Here is a 16,290-nt window from a genome sequence, read left to right as displayed (position 1 = left end):
ATTTTATTATTCTTTCCTTTTTGTCTTAGTGTTTAAAATATTTATTTTGAAACAAATTAATTAATTAATGAATTAAACAAGCAGACTTACTGGATGAGCAGCGTAGGCTATGACAGTTGTCATATCATACCCTGCCATGCCCAGCTGATGCAAAGAATAGAATTTATATCTACACAGAAGAAAGCCCTGTCTAGACTCTGCCCCAGTATGAGTTGTGTCGAGCTATTCATTAGTCTGTTTGTTTGATGAAAAAAGATTAAATGTAGTTGCAATAAATGCGTTAAGAATCCATACAACTGCAGCAGCAGAGGACTATTATTCTGCTGCGTGATACTGCGGAAGAACTGATGAAGGCACGGTTTGATCTTCGGCTGACCAATCAGCAGAAAGGGGCGTTTAATTCCCACCCACATGTAGAAATCGAATATTCAAGCTGTTTATTCATTTTTCCACCCATGAACGAAAAACGAAAATTTAAGCTGAATTCTCGTTTTTTCCTTTTTTGGAAAAAAAACAAAAAAAAACAAAAAAGGAGCCATTTTCTCATTTTTCTACTTTGAATATTAAATAAAAAAACGAATGATCGAATGATACACGGATTCATCAGGTCAGCCAAAGACAATTTTGAATGTTACAGCTGCAGTGAGTAGATTAGATTTAATACCTTTTGGGATGCAGTGTTCTAATGAACACACTTTTTAATTTTAAAAGTAATATATATTTATAAGTATGAACAAAAATGAAAACAGTGGCATTTAGCTTTAATTATGTCTCACTGATTACGAGCAAAGAAATAAATAAGCAATAAGTGCAAGGCCTATTGCTCAGAGCTGATCATTTTAACAAAAAAAAAATAAGTTTTTGTTTATTTTAACATAAAACAAAGTGACTGTTTACATTAATACCTGCCAGAAATGGGTGATTCATGTACACAGGTACATTACCACACTTTGTTCAGGTACACTAGCATTCAAAACTACGATTTTAAAATGTTTTTGAAAGAGTCTCTTATATTCACTAAGGCCGCATGTATTTGATAACAATAGAGTAAAAAACAGTAATATTGTGAATTATTATTATAATTTAAAGAATATATTTTCAAATGTAATTTATTCCTGTAATGGCGAAGCTGAGTTTTCAGCATCATTACTCCAGACTTCAGTGTCACATGATCCTTCAGAAGTCATTCGGATATGCTGATTTGGTGCTCAAGAAATTATTTTTAATATTAATGTTGAAAACAGTTCTTCTGAATAACATTTTGTGAAAACCATTTTTTTAAGAATCTTTGTTGAATAATACTTTTGTTGAAAGTAAAAAAATCAAAAAATCTTTTTGAACATTATAAATGTCTCTACAGTCACTTATGATCAATTAAATGCATCTTCGCTCAGTAAATGTATTATTTTCTTTAAAAAACCCCAAACTTGGTAATACTGGGTAGTATCAGTATTACCAGTGAGTGGTATGGTTATGGTATGGAATTTATTTGTTTGTTTGTTTGATTTATTTATTAGTTTTATTTTTATTTTTTTAAATATCCCTGTCAGATATGGTTTTTAGACACTCTTCTGGGGGATGAAGTTCTCACTTTTTTGTTGTGCATTTTGTAGTCCCTCATGCTCAAGCTCCTCTATACTACTAGGCACTCAGCTGTATGGTCTGTCAACAGCGGTACTTTAACTGAATGATGAAATGCGTATGTTTGTGTTGTTCCCTGAGGTTTTATTGATGCATGGATTTTGTGGGCTTTCATGTAAGATGGATCATTCTAGTCGCCTTGTTACAGATCAGTGAAGCCCAGTGTAAATTGTTCTGAGTTCGTGTGTCTGTGTGTGTGTGTGTGTGTGTGTGTTAGAGGAGAATAGGGTAGATAGAGAGTGGGCATAGAGCCAGCAGGAGTGGTGAGGCTGACACTTTATGCAGTCTGCACAGAGCTGCTTCATTTACCCCCACCCCATCACAGCTTACTGCATGCCGTCAGCCCCCGTCAGAAAGACAGAACCGCTCCAGTCTCACCCCTGACACTAACACACACGTTCCCAGCTGTCAAACACACACAGGACAGGTTCAAATGCTTGGTCATCATCACTGGCATGTTGAATATTCAAGAAGAAAAGAGATTGTTTGAATTGTTGTTTTCAACCCACCAGTGCATCTAGTCATCTTATGGATGGACTTTTTCAAGGTGAATTTCTGAGTTTAGTGCCAAACCCCCAGCAGCCAGCTTAGGTTTCATGTAAGGCTGGATTTTAGCCAGTGAAGAGACTAGACCAATTTACTGCAGTGCTCTAGAATTGATTTCTCTGTAGCACAAATTGATCTGGTAGAGGACAAAAACTTTACTGCATCAGGCATTATCACTAGTATCTTTTCAGGCTGGATGCCTAAACAAGACTTTGTTTGGGCATCTTTTACACATTGAGGCCTGCAGTTCTGCTGCTTTTAGTGGTGCCAGCTAAGGCTGTTTTCTTTTTAATGCCAGGGACCCATCAGATTAAATGAAGTAGTTTTTATTGTAATGTAAGAAGCTTGTGTCTGCCACTTTTATACTTTTATTTTAAACTACACTGATGAAAAAAAGCCTTTGGTGGAGATAAAGCAGTAAAATAAATAAATAAATTGCAAGGACCCCAAATATGATGATCCTTGGAATGAACTCTGTTATTTATTTATTTTTTTATTTTTTAAGAAATGAATGCTTTTGTTCAGCAAGGACACATTAAATTGATGAAAAAATGACAGTAAAGACTTTTACATAGTTACAAAAGATTTATATTTCAAATTAAGCCTGTTCTTTTGAATTTTCTATACAATAAAGAATAATGGGGGGAAAAAACTTATCATGGTTTACACAAAAATGTTAAGCAGCACAAATGTTTCTTCAACAAATCAGCAGATTAACATGATTTCTGAAGGATCATGTGACATTGAAGACTCGAGTAATGACTGAAGAAAATTCAGTTTTGCCATCACAGGAATAAACTAAAACTAATTAAATAGAAAGCAGTGGTTTTAAATCATAACACTGTTTCACAATATTACTGTTTTTTTGTTTTTTTTTGGGATCAAATAAATGCAGCCTTAGTGAGCATAAGAGACTAATTTCAAAACCATTCAAAATCTTAACTTTTGAACATTTGTAACAATGATAACAGTGTATGTTTTTTCCCAATATTAGAATATAAAATAATCATTTCCATTTGGATTACGATTGCTTTGCATAGCCCTTTTAATAATACATTATAATAAATTGTAATAATAAATATAATAAATTGTTTCAAAGCAGCATTACAGGAAATGGTGCCTAGTATAACTGGTGATTAGACCTGTTCCTTACTATAAAAGCTCTATATTCTCTCATACCCTCACAGGTCCAGAGTTTTCTTCAGCAGTTTCAGACTGATGCTGACTCTGAGGAGGTGACCCCGGCTTCCATGCCTGAAGCCCTTACTGTGCCATGTGAGAGAGCAGAAGATGGAAGTCTACCTACACGACAGGAAGCAGAGTGTGAGAAGACTCCTCAGCAGCAACATCAGCAGAACATTCAGCCAGAGCCAGAAGAAAGACAGAACAGCGATTCAGATCCCCGAGGAGAGCTGCAGCCCTTGGACGTCCCTGACTTCTTACTCCCTGAGGGAGGTCAGCATTTAGTGCCCTGCTTTTACATGATACAAATGAGATAATCACAGTCTGCGCTCCTGTAACATACAAGCCAACCATTAACACAGTTAGGCTTCTCATTTACCGTTCAAGGCAATTTGACGTAATCATCCTGTTGACTTCCCCAGCAGAGAGCGTGCAGGCCTTAAAAAAGAACAAGAGAAGGAACAGGAAAAGGAGAAAGGATGTGGAGATGCCACCTGAGATTGCAGCAGAACCTGAGCTGGCCAAGTACTGGGCACAGCGCTACCGTCTGTTTTCCAGGTTCGATGAGGGCATCAAACTTGACCATGGTGAGTCAGCACAAAGCCACCATCTTTATTTTAGGCAATTCATTGCTTTTATTCAATTAGCAGATGCTTTTATCCAAAGCAACTTCATTGCTGCAGCACCAGGGACATTAACAGTGGAATATTACAAAGATAGCCAACCTATTGAACTAGAAATGAATTATTCTTCATAGATCTGGCTGATAAAGCTGTGTATGTCAACATTTTCTTTTGATGTCTTTTGATGTTTTATAAACCATAATTTCAAACAAAGCCATTGTAGCAGATTACAATTTTAGAACTAAAACACAGTAAAAGTAGATGAAGTAGTCAAGTTTTCCACTAAAAGAATATTTAAACAATTTAATTGCACCAATACAACAATGCAAATATACAGCATAGAAATAAAAAACATAGAAATTAACATTTAAATGGAAAAAAATGTGCCCTGAAATGCTTTGGTGAGATTTCATTACACCAAATACACAAAATAATGTTATTTTTAGCAGCATCATATGACCCCTTTAATGATGGCACAAATGAATTGTTGAGTTATGAATAGATTAATTGAAATGAGCCGTTTGAATTGATTAGCAGGAAACCCCCCAATACTGATGTTTAAATCTTAACGCTCTCATACTAAAACCATGAGAATAGCAGGCATCACAAATGAATGGCATTATTTAGAAAATAGAAATTGTCAAATAAAAAACACATGAAGTCATTGTCACAGTGTTTATTTTATATTGACAAAGAAAATTGCAAATATGTTGCCCAGCCCTAATTCTTCTCAGATTTACACCGATAATGTGATGAGTGAAGCAGGACATTTAACAAAATAGGTAGAGCAGGATTTGACTTGGGAATTGATAGGATGGTGAAACAGACCAAATAGCTATTTGGCTGTACATAAACCAACAGCCTGCAGAACCTCTGTAAGTGACCTCACTGGAAAAGGAAAGTCATTTCAGAGGACGAGCAGTTTTGTTAAAGATGAATAAATATTTATTGTTTGTGGAATAACATGCACTAAAGAATCATTCACAGTAAAACCAGTGACTTTAAATAACAGATAGAGGGACACTCTGAGAACTGAGGGACAGAGTGAGATGTATTTGTGAGGATGTAGCAGCTTAAGGTGTTGGCCGTCTGACTGCGCTGGCTCTGTCTGCAGTGTGTGTGCTGACGCTAGATACCTCCTGCGTCAGACCAGAGAAAAAGGGAGGGAGAAAGCGAGAGGGAGCAAGTGAGAGCAAAGCAGCAGGCAGCTTTTAGAGCGCTTAGGAGAGCACTTTTTTCTTTCCCCACGCTACACTTTGCACAAATAGAGTGCTCAGCCTTGGAGGAGGACAACCTTTAGCTCTGGTGCTTTACCTGTGTTCTCCGCTCCACTGCCGCCTGCAAAGTGGGTCACTCTCTTAACGGACACAGTGTATTAAACGGAACATAAACCTGCTTGTTTATCGCTTTTCGCTTGTCAAATGTTTTCTGGTAAAAGGAATTGTATTTCTGCATATTCTTTTATACTCGTCCTTTTACCATTTTTACCATTTGCTCTTTTTACAATTAATTTTTTGTTGTTTTTATTGAAGAAAGAACAAGAGATGGTGGGGTAAAGGAAATGTGACCAGACGAATTTGAGTACCAAGACTCAATGTGACGAAGCACATGCATTATTATAAAAAAGTAGCAATGCATAAGAAATGAAGACTTGTTTTCATAGATTGTAACTTATGTGTCATTTCCCCCCCCCCCCTTTTTTAGAACTTGATACTTACTTAATATAAATAGAAAAGATCTTCCAGTATAGTAAAACAAAACACACTTATGAATTAATAAATGAATCTTGTATTGAAGATATATTCTCTGAAGATACATTTTCTAAAAGTCTTAATATATTGTGCAGGGTTGCTTCTCATGAACAGCCATCTTATTTTAAGGATTTTTCACATTTTAACTGGGCATTAGACAAAAAAAAATCATTAAGAATATGATTTTTTTTTGTGTGTGTGTGTGTGTGTGTGTGTGTGTAGTGTAGCTTTTGCAAATTCATTTTTTTATTTTGGAGGTGACTTTTGCTAAAGTACCACTTACATTTTCTCCAGAAAATGTAGAATGTAGTTTTTATGATAAAGATTTTCTTCCTGTGAAGTAAGTCACTTTCCTTGTTAAATTTTATTGCACAATAACTATAGTATTGGGTTAGGTTTAAATTTTTAATAGGGCTGATCTTTGGAAAGATGCCTTTTAATCAGCACCAAATGTCAAACGGTTTGCCTTCTGGTACCATGAAAGATCCCATTATTTGGGATTCGAAAATCTCTCCTCATGGACGTTGGATTTCTCTTTGAATTCTCCAAAGTACCATGACTAATGTGTTTTTATACGTCTCTCTCACTTTCGAATCATTACTCTTTCACTAAGCATCTGGAATTCTGTTTGAAAGTGAGATCAGAGCTTCGTATCTATTCACTTATTCATGTCAACAGAGGCAGTAGCCCATAGCCATAGTGAGCCTCTTTTCCTTCAGCACTGCCTGATTGGACAGAGGAGAGCGAGGGGTAGATCAAGAGCGTGGGCTGAATTGTGTATCTCCTGCACCCCCACCCCAGAGAGGAGGGGCGGGTTACCTCAGGGCTACAGAGATGCAAACCCGCTCTTTTTTTTTTTTACTACTGCGATACCCACTGAGAGGAGCTAAACAACAAACACAGCTATGACGTCAACATTATGCCAGTCAAGAGGCAGACTTTTAAATGGAATGAGGAAATTCTGAGTGATTTTTATCAGCATATGACCCCACTAATGACCACTTTAGAGGCTGGAGAAATGAAATATTCCAAGTCAACATGAAATGGCATTCACAAGCCATTTTACTTCTGTAATGTGACATGTCTTTGTAGAACAGGATGTTGAGCTAGGAAGAAAAAAAAGGTTATCCATTTGTTAACATTAACCAGTAGTCTGGAGCCAAAAAAACAACAACTTTTCAGAGACAGAGCAGGGTATTCGCTGTTTTTTTTTCTTTTCTGCATAATAACTTGTTCTAGTGAATTATGCGTAATATAACCAGGAATGTGACTTAAAGTAAATGGAGTAGTTTCCGTTTTCTGAGTCTCACAGGAATCCATCTAGCCACAGTTGCCTTTTAATCTTTTAGTACTTAACATAGTTTTTAATTTGAATGGGGGAAAAAAGTCCATTCAAAAGTGTATTGTTACTTACTTTTAGATGACAAAAAGTCAAACTGTAATGTACACACACAGTTCCTATAGAAAACTACGTTTGTTTTAAACCAGTTTAACTGTAACTTGGAATTAGATATATTCTAGTACACCCCCAAAACAAAATCAAGACTTTGTAAAAGAGCACAATAGGACCCCTTTAAATTCTACTTATTAATTGTTTTATTCCATAATACAGCAGAGTAAACGCAATACAATTCAGTTCAAAGTAAATATGTCAAAGATCAAAGTGAATTAAGTGGTTAAATGAATAAAGCATACTTAATAATGTATATAAAATCAATTTAATAATTTACATCAAAACAGTTCTTACAAATTTTAATGTCAGTAGTGTTAACAATATAAAAACAAAAAGCAACATTTTAAATGTTTGCTTCTGAAATGTCATTTTCAGTTGTTTTTTGGAATATATATATATTTTGATAATTAAATGATATTAAGATCAATGTTATAGTATTACCTCTGTCCTGAAACCAGATTTAACCATGACATTTGTCAGTGGTGTGCTGGATAAATAATTCTTCAGTTATTTATTGTGACCTTGAATTATATGTGAAAGGAGATACTTTAATCAATATAGCATGGTAGGTTTAATGTGGGACGTTTCAGTTTTAAAATGTTTTCAGATGGAAATGTCACTGCACTTATAGAATGACACTAGTAGTAATGTTATTTGTTAATAGTGTTGACAATGTTTTTCTGTAAGATTTGGTCTTTTTTTGTGAGCTTGATATGCAAATTTAAGGTACCGCTTACTGGATATGTGCTTAGAAAAGCACGTTCTCTTTACTCGGGTGCACCTGTACTTGACGGGCTCTTGATATCTGGACCTCACACTGTAAACAGGAAGTGCTGAACGTGGTTGCTCCAGACCAGTGATTGTTACTTAAGCAGGTGTTCTATTCTCAGCGGGGGGAGAAAAATACGAGAGGCGGAAAAATAGAGATGCGTTTGTAGAGGCTAAAAGCAGATGGTGTTGGTCTCCACAGAATCAAAGGAGGACATGCTCCGTTAAACTCCACTCTCTCTGTGCTCTCTGACTGCTTCTGCCTCAGCTCTCTCTCACAGACACATGCAACACCTTAAAAAGATGAAGATCCAGAGAATGAGATCCAGTAGTCTGACACCATGTTTTAAAGTGTCACAGCTTTCAGGGAGTCTGCTTTAAGGTCATCATATCTTGAACACATTTTATGATTTTGTACAGCTTCTCTAAATATATGGTTTTCTGGCATCACATGATGTTGGGGTGATTGCTGATATTTTGAATTAACAAAATAAAAAAGATCAACCTTTTGGCAACAGAGGCTCCTCCTAATATGAAGCAAAGCTAGAGAGAGAGTCTTTGATGTAAGCAGAGCCATACTTCAGCTCTTCAAATAGAAAATGAAAACTGCAGACTCCCTCTGGTGGACAAAGTGTCAAACCTTTACCACATTTGTAATAAAAAAAAAAGGTGCATTTAAGGTTTAACTATAATTAATTTGAATAGTATTCTGCTAAGCTTAATATTTAGTTTGAGAAGGAAAAAATGCATGAACTGATAAAAGCCTTTTGCTTCTAATTTGAACTATGATGTGCATACCCTGTAACTCTGTTCTGTCCACAGAGGGCTGGTTCTCAGTGACTCCCGAGAGGATAGCAGAGCACATCGCTCTGAGAGTGCAGGACAGCTTCAGCACAGAGCTCATTATCGATGCCTTCTGTGGTGTGGGTGGCAATGCCATTCAGTTTGCCCTCACTGGGAAAAGAGGTACAGTTGCATTTCATACTGCCATCTCAACACAATCCTACCATGCTAACACCAATATATTATTTATTTTTTTCTTTTTTGTTTGCTTGTTTGTTTTTGAGGTTGATATTTACCATAAAACCAAACATATCCATGCTGCTATGTTCAAAAAATATGGCACTAATTGTTTTCCGTTTTATTAATTTATTCATACATTATATATTCATACATTATACATAAAAATATGTTAAAAATGCAAACCACAAATAGAATGTTTTTCATTTCTGAATTAAAATATGTTTAGATATTTTTGGATTGTTTTTTGTTATTCATAATATTTATGAATATTCAAAATTAATGCTGTCAAATCAATTAATCGCATCCAAAACAAAAGTTTGTGTTTACATAATATGTGTGTGTACTGTGTATATTTCTTTATGTATATATACACACACATACAGTATATATTTTGAAAATATTTACATGTATATACATTTATATATTTACATTATTATATTTTTTTATATATATATATATATAAACATAACATATTTTTCTTAAATATACACGTGTGTGTATTTATATATACATAATAAATATACACAGTACACACACCTATTATGTAAACACAAACTTTTATTTTGGATGCATATTAATTGTGAATAATCGATTTGACAGCACTATTCCAAATACATTAATCTTTTTGAAAAGTCTCTTATGCTTACCAAGGCTGCATTTATTTAAATAAAAATGCAGTAAAAAGTGATATAATGAAATATTGTTACAATATAAAATAAATGTTTTCTATTTTGATATGCAATTTATTCCTTTGATAGAAAAGCTGAATTTTCAGCAGCCATTCCAGTCTTCAGTGTCACATGATCCTTCAGAAATCATTCTAATGTGCTGATTTGCTTCTCAAGAAACATTTCTTTTTATTTTCAATGTTGAAAACAGTTACGCTGCTTAATATATATATATATTTTTTTTTATAAAACGTTTATTTTTTCAGGATAATTTGACGAATAAAGTTGAAAGCATTTATTTAAAATATATATTTTTTGTAACACTATAAATGTCTTTACTGTCACTTTTGATCAATTTAATGGGTCCTTGCTCAATAAAAGAAAATTATTAAAAAAAATTATAAAAATGTATTATAAAAAAAAAATCTTACTGACCCCAAATGTTTGAACAGTAGTGTATATTTCCTCACATGTATTCATGGTGTAAAGTATGTTAGTACTTGATGGTTTAACCATATGAAAATCTTAACAATAAATGAAAACTTTTCTTGAAAATTGTATTAAAAAATGTTCAAAACAACATGAATACAAAAAGTACAATACTAAACTTGACAAAATTTGTTTTAAACTAGGTTTTTATTCTTTTTTTCTTTATAGCGGTTTGTCTTTGACCCTTTTGTAAGGGTTGTTTTTCTCCTATATTTTGAAGTTGTTTTTCTCCTCCTGACATCCAGTGATCGCCATCGATATCGACCCCGCACGCCTGGCTCTGGCACAGCACAATGCAGAAGTGTATGGGGTGGCGCACCAGATAGAGTTTGTGCAGGGAGACTTCCTGCAGTTGGCTCCGCGCCTGCGAGGAGACATGGTTTTCCTCAGTCCCCCGTGGGGAGGACCAGAGTACCTCAGTGCTGACGTCTTCAACATCAAGACCATGATGACTCCTGATGGATATCCTTTCAGTCTTACACTCTGTACTTTTTTTTTCTAGGCAGTGCCTCTTTAGAATTTAGAAATAGATGTTTCAGATTTGTCCTTTTTCACATCACCCTTCTTTGTGGAAGTAATGATATACTTTCTAATGTATGTGGTTAAGGTGCTTCAAACGGCCTATTCCAACTTCCTTAACTATCGATACATTTGAAATTTTCAGGTTGTCAAAAATGATTTCGGACAATATTGTCTATTTTCTTCCTCGAAATGCAGACATGGAACAGGTAACAATTTAGTTTATTTACATAAATCATTTATTTATCGTTTTATTTTTTAAACTATTTTTATAATCATTTTTTTTTAATTTAGCATTTTTTGTCCTTTTTTTTCTTTCATTTTTTAAAATGGTAATCTAAAGACCTCATAAACACAATTGTGACCCTGGACCCCAAAACCAGTCATAAGGGTACATTTTTTCGAAATTGAGATTTATACATCGTCTGAAAGCTGAATAAACAAGCTTTTTGTTATGATAGGACAGTATTTGGCCGAGATACAAAAATCCGAGGGTGCAAAAAAAAAATGAATATTGAGAAAATCGCCTTTAAAGTTGTCCAAATGAAGTCCTTAGCAATGCATATTACTAATGATAATACATTTTTGATATATTTACAGTAAGAAATTTACAAGATATCTTCATGGAACATGATCTTTACATAATATCCTAATGATTTTTGGCATAAAATAAAAATTGATCATTTTGACTCATACAATGTATTTTTGGTTATTGCTACAAATATACTTGTGCGACTTATTACTGGTTTTGTGGTCCAGGGTCACAATTTTCTTTTATGCATTTATGTATTGATGTTAAAAGTTTTTTACTTACACTACATTAGCATATAGATGACCTCACTGTTAACACGCATGACCGGAAAGCCATCAAACTCTAATTTTAATTAGAATTGTGCCCTGTATCTGTTATCGCAGATAGAAAATTAGCTTTCTTAAACAGAAGGTGTAAGCATGTTCAGGACAATCTATCAGCCAGTGGTTTAGTGGTCTCAATGACCATGAAGTCATCTGATTGGTCCCATGGTTCATCCCTTTTAGCATTTTAATATTAGTACACATGGCTGCTGTACTTACATTCTTAGGTATATATCTAGTTCCGGATATCAATTATTGTTTCATATCTGTCAGGCAACACAAGATAAACTTAGTGCCAAAGTCCATTCACTGAAATCTTATTCAATCAGAAAGGGAGTTATTTTCACAGAATGTGTTTGTTGACTATGTACACCTAGGTTTAGTTTAGTGCATCTGATGTCTGTCAATTGCAGCTGTTTAATGGTTTTTGATTTCTCTGAAAGGTCTTGTTGGCTGGTGCAGTGTGGTTGCACCTTTTGAAACCACACTAACTTCCGGAATATTTTCTGTTTGACTGTAGCAAATTTCTTCACTAATATCTAAAGTAAATTCATCATTACCTTTTGCCCATACTGTTTGTGTTGTTGAATTCTATTAGCGTGACTTTATTGTGATTGAATTCAACAACAGTTTTCCCTAAACCAAGTTACTAGGTTTATATTTTACTGACATGTTGATATTGGCAACTAATGACCACGTTGCCCGTGATGGTATCTCACACCTGCTCTGTCTCTTTTCTTCTTCCTCTTTCTCTTCATACTGCTCCCTCTTTCTGTCTTTCTCTCTGTGTAGATCGCATCTCTCACCGGCCCAGGTGGGAAGGTGGAATTGGAGCAGAACTTTCTGAACAACAAACTGAAAACAATTACTGCATACTTTGGCAACTTAATTAAGTCAGAAACATAAAACTTTGTTCACATTATCTGCAGTTTACTGTTTTCTTAAGCCATTGATGATACATTTTACATAAAAATGTACATTATATGTGTACTTGTGATGCTGCTAGTTTAATGTTTATTTTAACTTAGATCTATGTTTTTCCAGCATGTATATTTACTTATTAAAGTTCATTTGAAGAAACAATGGAAGTTTTAAAATTCTATCTATCTATCTATCTATCTATCTATCTATCTAACAATTGGATCAAATTTGTTGTTGTATCAAAATTAATTAAAATAATAATTTCATGTTATTATTTTGTTATTTAGAAATACACTAATTGTTCTATCTATCTATCTATCTATCTATCTATCTGTCTGTCTGTCTGTCTGTCTGTCTGTCGTGATAGTATTATGCAAGTTTTGTCTGTGTATCTGTCTGTCTATCTATCTGCCTGTAGGTCTATAGTGTTGTTATAGTGTAAATGTTTTAATATTGATTACTCGTTTACAGGGCCGTGCACAGGGGGGTGGCCCTGTGGCTAGAGCCACTGCCCCTTTGCCCTCATCGGCTGAGTTGCCCCTCTCACCAATCCCCCCCATCACCACAGCTCAAAGCTGTCTGTTACCGCTCTGCTAAAGATCCGCTGATTCCGCTAATCCACTCTGTGTTTCCAGCCCGCTCCGCAGCATCACTCACAATCTGTGTGCCGCTCTCTGGAGAGTGGAGACCACAGTCCCCGAAGGTAGTTGCATTACCAGGTAGATGCATTACAATCCACATTAGTCAGTGGTTGATCCACTGAATTAGTAATTAGTTGGCAGTTTGTTTGTTTTTAATTTTGTCGGTAATGACTTGGCCTTCTAAAAGCGCTAACAACTTGTACAAAATATCCATGTTCTTAGAATTAGAATGTCTAATCAAATTATTGTACCCGATCAGATCTAATATGGATAACACCAAATTTGCTGTTGTTGGCACACTTTGTAGACAAAAAAAAAAGCAAGAAAGAAATGCCTTCACAAAAAAAGAAGACAAAGAGAGAAAAAGCGAAGGGAGGCTGCTAAAGGCAGTTCAACATTGCAAAAATGAGTTCAAAGCTCCAGCAAGCTAGCGAGTAAATCATCATTTAGAATATTTAGCAGTTTGTCACACTTTAATTCTTGTAATTAAGTACATTTCCCATTATAATTACTTGTCTTGATACTAGTAATCTATAACACATCATATTTTATTAAAACCAAATGAATAGTAGGCCTATAAATAGTTTAAAAAATAGTATACATTTTCTAAATTAGTTGTTTATTAGTATATAATATAGATTTATGCTGTAAAATATTAAACGAAATGTCTAATACTTATAGGGGAGAGTGGGGTAAGATTAGCCACTTTTTTACTTGTGTGGTCCTCAAGATAAGGGAAAATGAAAGTCAAAGAAGGATTTGGTGCACTTGCACACTGTCCCTATCAAATAAACTGCAAATAATATGATAAACTAAACCAGTAATATATCACATTAAAATACCATTTTATAATTCAGAGATTTAACTTAACTACAGTGCCTTATGATGGAGTAAGTTAAAATGCTGACTCAATTTACCCCACAGCATTCGGTTTACAATTTGGCTCACTTTGCCCCATAGCTGCCATTTTGGGGAAAAAAATAGCTACTGTAGCTTACCAGTTCAGGCTAATATTTAGCTAAATGATTATGGTTTTATATGTTGCTAAATCACCTATATGTATCATAAATATTTCTAGACCTGGATAAATTTGCTTTGATGTAACAACCATTACATCTGTTATGCTAAAAGTTTACTTTGACAAGCCAAAAACAGTTTTTAAAGTAAATGGGTGCCTTCCATTCCCCCCATGTGTTTCTCCTTATCACAGTCTGGCAGAAATGAATGGTGGTTCCAAAATACATCGTCACATGACAGTTGTACAGATGTACAGTTGCCAAGAAACGAGGTGGGTCAACTTACCCCACTCTCCCCTACTTCCATTGAAGATGAGGCAGAAGCAGGCTCAGAGAGTGAGGGACTGGATATTTTGTATTAACAAGCACCCACCCTCCTTGTGCCCTTTTTTAGTTTGGGCCACTGCCCCTCAAAATGTCTGTGCACGGCCCTGCTCGTTTATATACATGTATTTCTAGTCATTCATCAGGTTTTACAAACGTCTATTCAATTTGTCGCAACCGTCAATGTAGCCCAATGAATGCTTATGTTCCTGCCACCACATCATGTGAGATTACGGATATAGCCTACTTTTTTTCCCCCCAAGAGTTGACACTTGGCAAACGTAATGGCACTGCAGCTTTATGAGAACAAATAAAACTGAACTCTGATCAACATGGTAAATACTGTACCAGGAAGTTGAAAGAGCAGTGAAAACAGCAGAGTCCAGTCTTGGGTTCCTCATTCTGTGTTTGCATGTGTCGCTTCAATGAGAGTAACAGCGCGCGCTCTCGACGCTCATTTACTCAGAAACTTTTCGTTTAAGTGAGAGCTACCCACTTTTTCTGACATTTGACAGGTAGGTCAGCTACCTTTCTTATATGTTTTACTCTGGTAAATTATTTCTTGCGGTCTGTTGTGCTGGTGTTACAGTAAATAGCCTATGTGTAATTTAACGTTTCACCTGCGTATGTATCAGTATCAACAAAGTTTTACCCCGTAACGTTACACGTTGTCTTTCTTCCTTATTGTAGACATGTTTAAATTTCGATTCAACCCTATGTAAATGTGTTTTGATGGAAACGTCCAGCTACCAAAATAGAAAAAGCCAGTGGACACCGGTTAGCCTAATAATTTTCCTGAAGTAATACACTGGCTGTAAAATCTGAATAATTATTTACTCAAGAATTTTATATAATCCCATAGGAAAGAGAAATCATCTCCTTAACGTCTCGATCGTTTCTCCTCCATCGCAAAGAGATGAAACTGAATTCAAATGTATTTTGCTTAAGTCTCCTGCTTCTTGGATTCGTCTCTTTAAACAAACAAAAAAAAAAAAAAAGACTAATAATTTCATATGTCTCCTATAGAGTTTCAGACGGGATCTAAAAAATGTCTCAAACTGGGCTAGATTTTCTAAAATACCAGCGTGTTAGAGATTTGAATATGAAATATGGACTTTTCTCAGTCTAAGATCAAGATATCTCTCATTTGAATCTATTTGTTTCAAATGAGGAATGTTAGGAAAAACATCAGAGATAAAGTTGATAGTAAAATGAAACATAATTGAGAAATGTATGTTACCATCAAACAACTGTTAAAGGGGTCATATGATGTTGCTAAAAAGAACATTATTTTGTGTATTTGGTGTAATGAAATGTGTTTATGCGGTTTAAGGTTCAAAATCACATTATTTTCCACATACTGTACATTATTGTTTCTGCTCTATGCCCCGCCTTTCTGAAACGCGTCGATTTTTACAAAGCTCATCGGTCTGAAAAGCGAGGTGTGCTGTGATTGGCCAGCTATCCAGTGCGTTATGATTGGCCGAATACCTCAAGCATGTGACGGAAATGTTATGCCCCTCCATACTGTGATGATTCAAAAACATGAAAACACATTATAAACGAGGCATTCGTCTGTTGATGCCGTGTCCGGCAGGAGCGACGAGACATAAACATTAAAACCCATTATAAACTAGGCATTTGTTGCATCCAGTGGGGACATAATTATGGATTATAATGACTTATACTGTCTTTTTACGCGTTGCGTTGCGTTGCGCATCGCGCCGCGTAAACATAAAACCATGTCTGCATTTGTGATCGGAGAAATGACAAACTACAAGCCCTACTATACACTGCCCAAAAACTCGCTTTTAATATAAAAAAATATAAAATATAACAACTCTTTAAATATAAAAAACGTACTTACAGT

General features: G+C 35.1%; 2 protein-coding genes across 5 annotated transcripts in view; both read left to right on the top strand.

Moving 5' to 3' along the window:
* The window catches only part of LOC107674265 (trimethylguanosine synthase-like), a 23,213-nt gene extending 10,656 nt beyond the window's left edge, over nt 1-12,557 (top strand). For 2 of the 3 annotated variants that reach the window (XM_016468217.1, XM_016468211.1), the window contains exons 8-13: nt 3,375-3,642; nt 3,792-3,956; nt 8,787-8,930; nt 10,390-10,606; nt 10,794-10,872; nt 12,311-12,557. In XM_016468217.1, coding sequence (XP_016323703.1) covers nt 3,375-3,642; nt 3,792-3,956; nt 8,787-8,930; nt 10,390-10,606; nt 10,794-10,872; nt 12,311-12,424 — 987 coding nt within the window. In that variant the 3' untranslated portion in view covers nt 12,425-12,557. The remainder of the gene's footprint in view (nt 1-3,374; nt 3,643-3,791; nt 3,957-8,786; nt 8,931-10,389; nt 10,607-10,793; nt 10,873-12,310) is intronic. The other variant, XM_016468224.1, reaches the window with a different exon arrangement.
* A 261-nt stretch (nt 12,558-12,818) lies between these two features.
* Nucleotides 12,819-16,290, top strand: part of LOC107674289 (tyrosine-protein kinase Lyn-like) — a 14,047-nt gene continuing 10,575 nt past the window's right edge. Inside the window, exon 1 of one of the 2 annotated variants that reach the window (XM_016468239.1) lies at nt 12,819-13,158. The gene's annotated coding sequence lies outside the window, so the exon portion shown is untranslated. Of the gene's footprint in view, nt 13,159-14,776; nt 14,936-16,290 lie in introns of those variants that run through there. The other variant, XM_016468232.1, reaches the window with a different exon arrangement.

Source organism: Sinocyclocheilus anshuiensis, unplaced genomic scaffold (assembly GCF_001515605.1).
Source record: "Sinocyclocheilus anshuiensis isolate Anshui unplaced genomic scaffold, SAMN03320099.WGS_v1.1 scaffold962, whole genome shotgun sequence".
Taxonomy (NCBI): Eukaryota; Metazoa; Chordata; class Actinopteri; order Cypriniformes; family Cyprinidae; genus Sinocyclocheilus; species Sinocyclocheilus anshuiensis.
The sequence above is the reverse complement of the archived record's forward strand: the minus strand, read 5'-3'. Positions and strand labels throughout refer to the sequence as shown.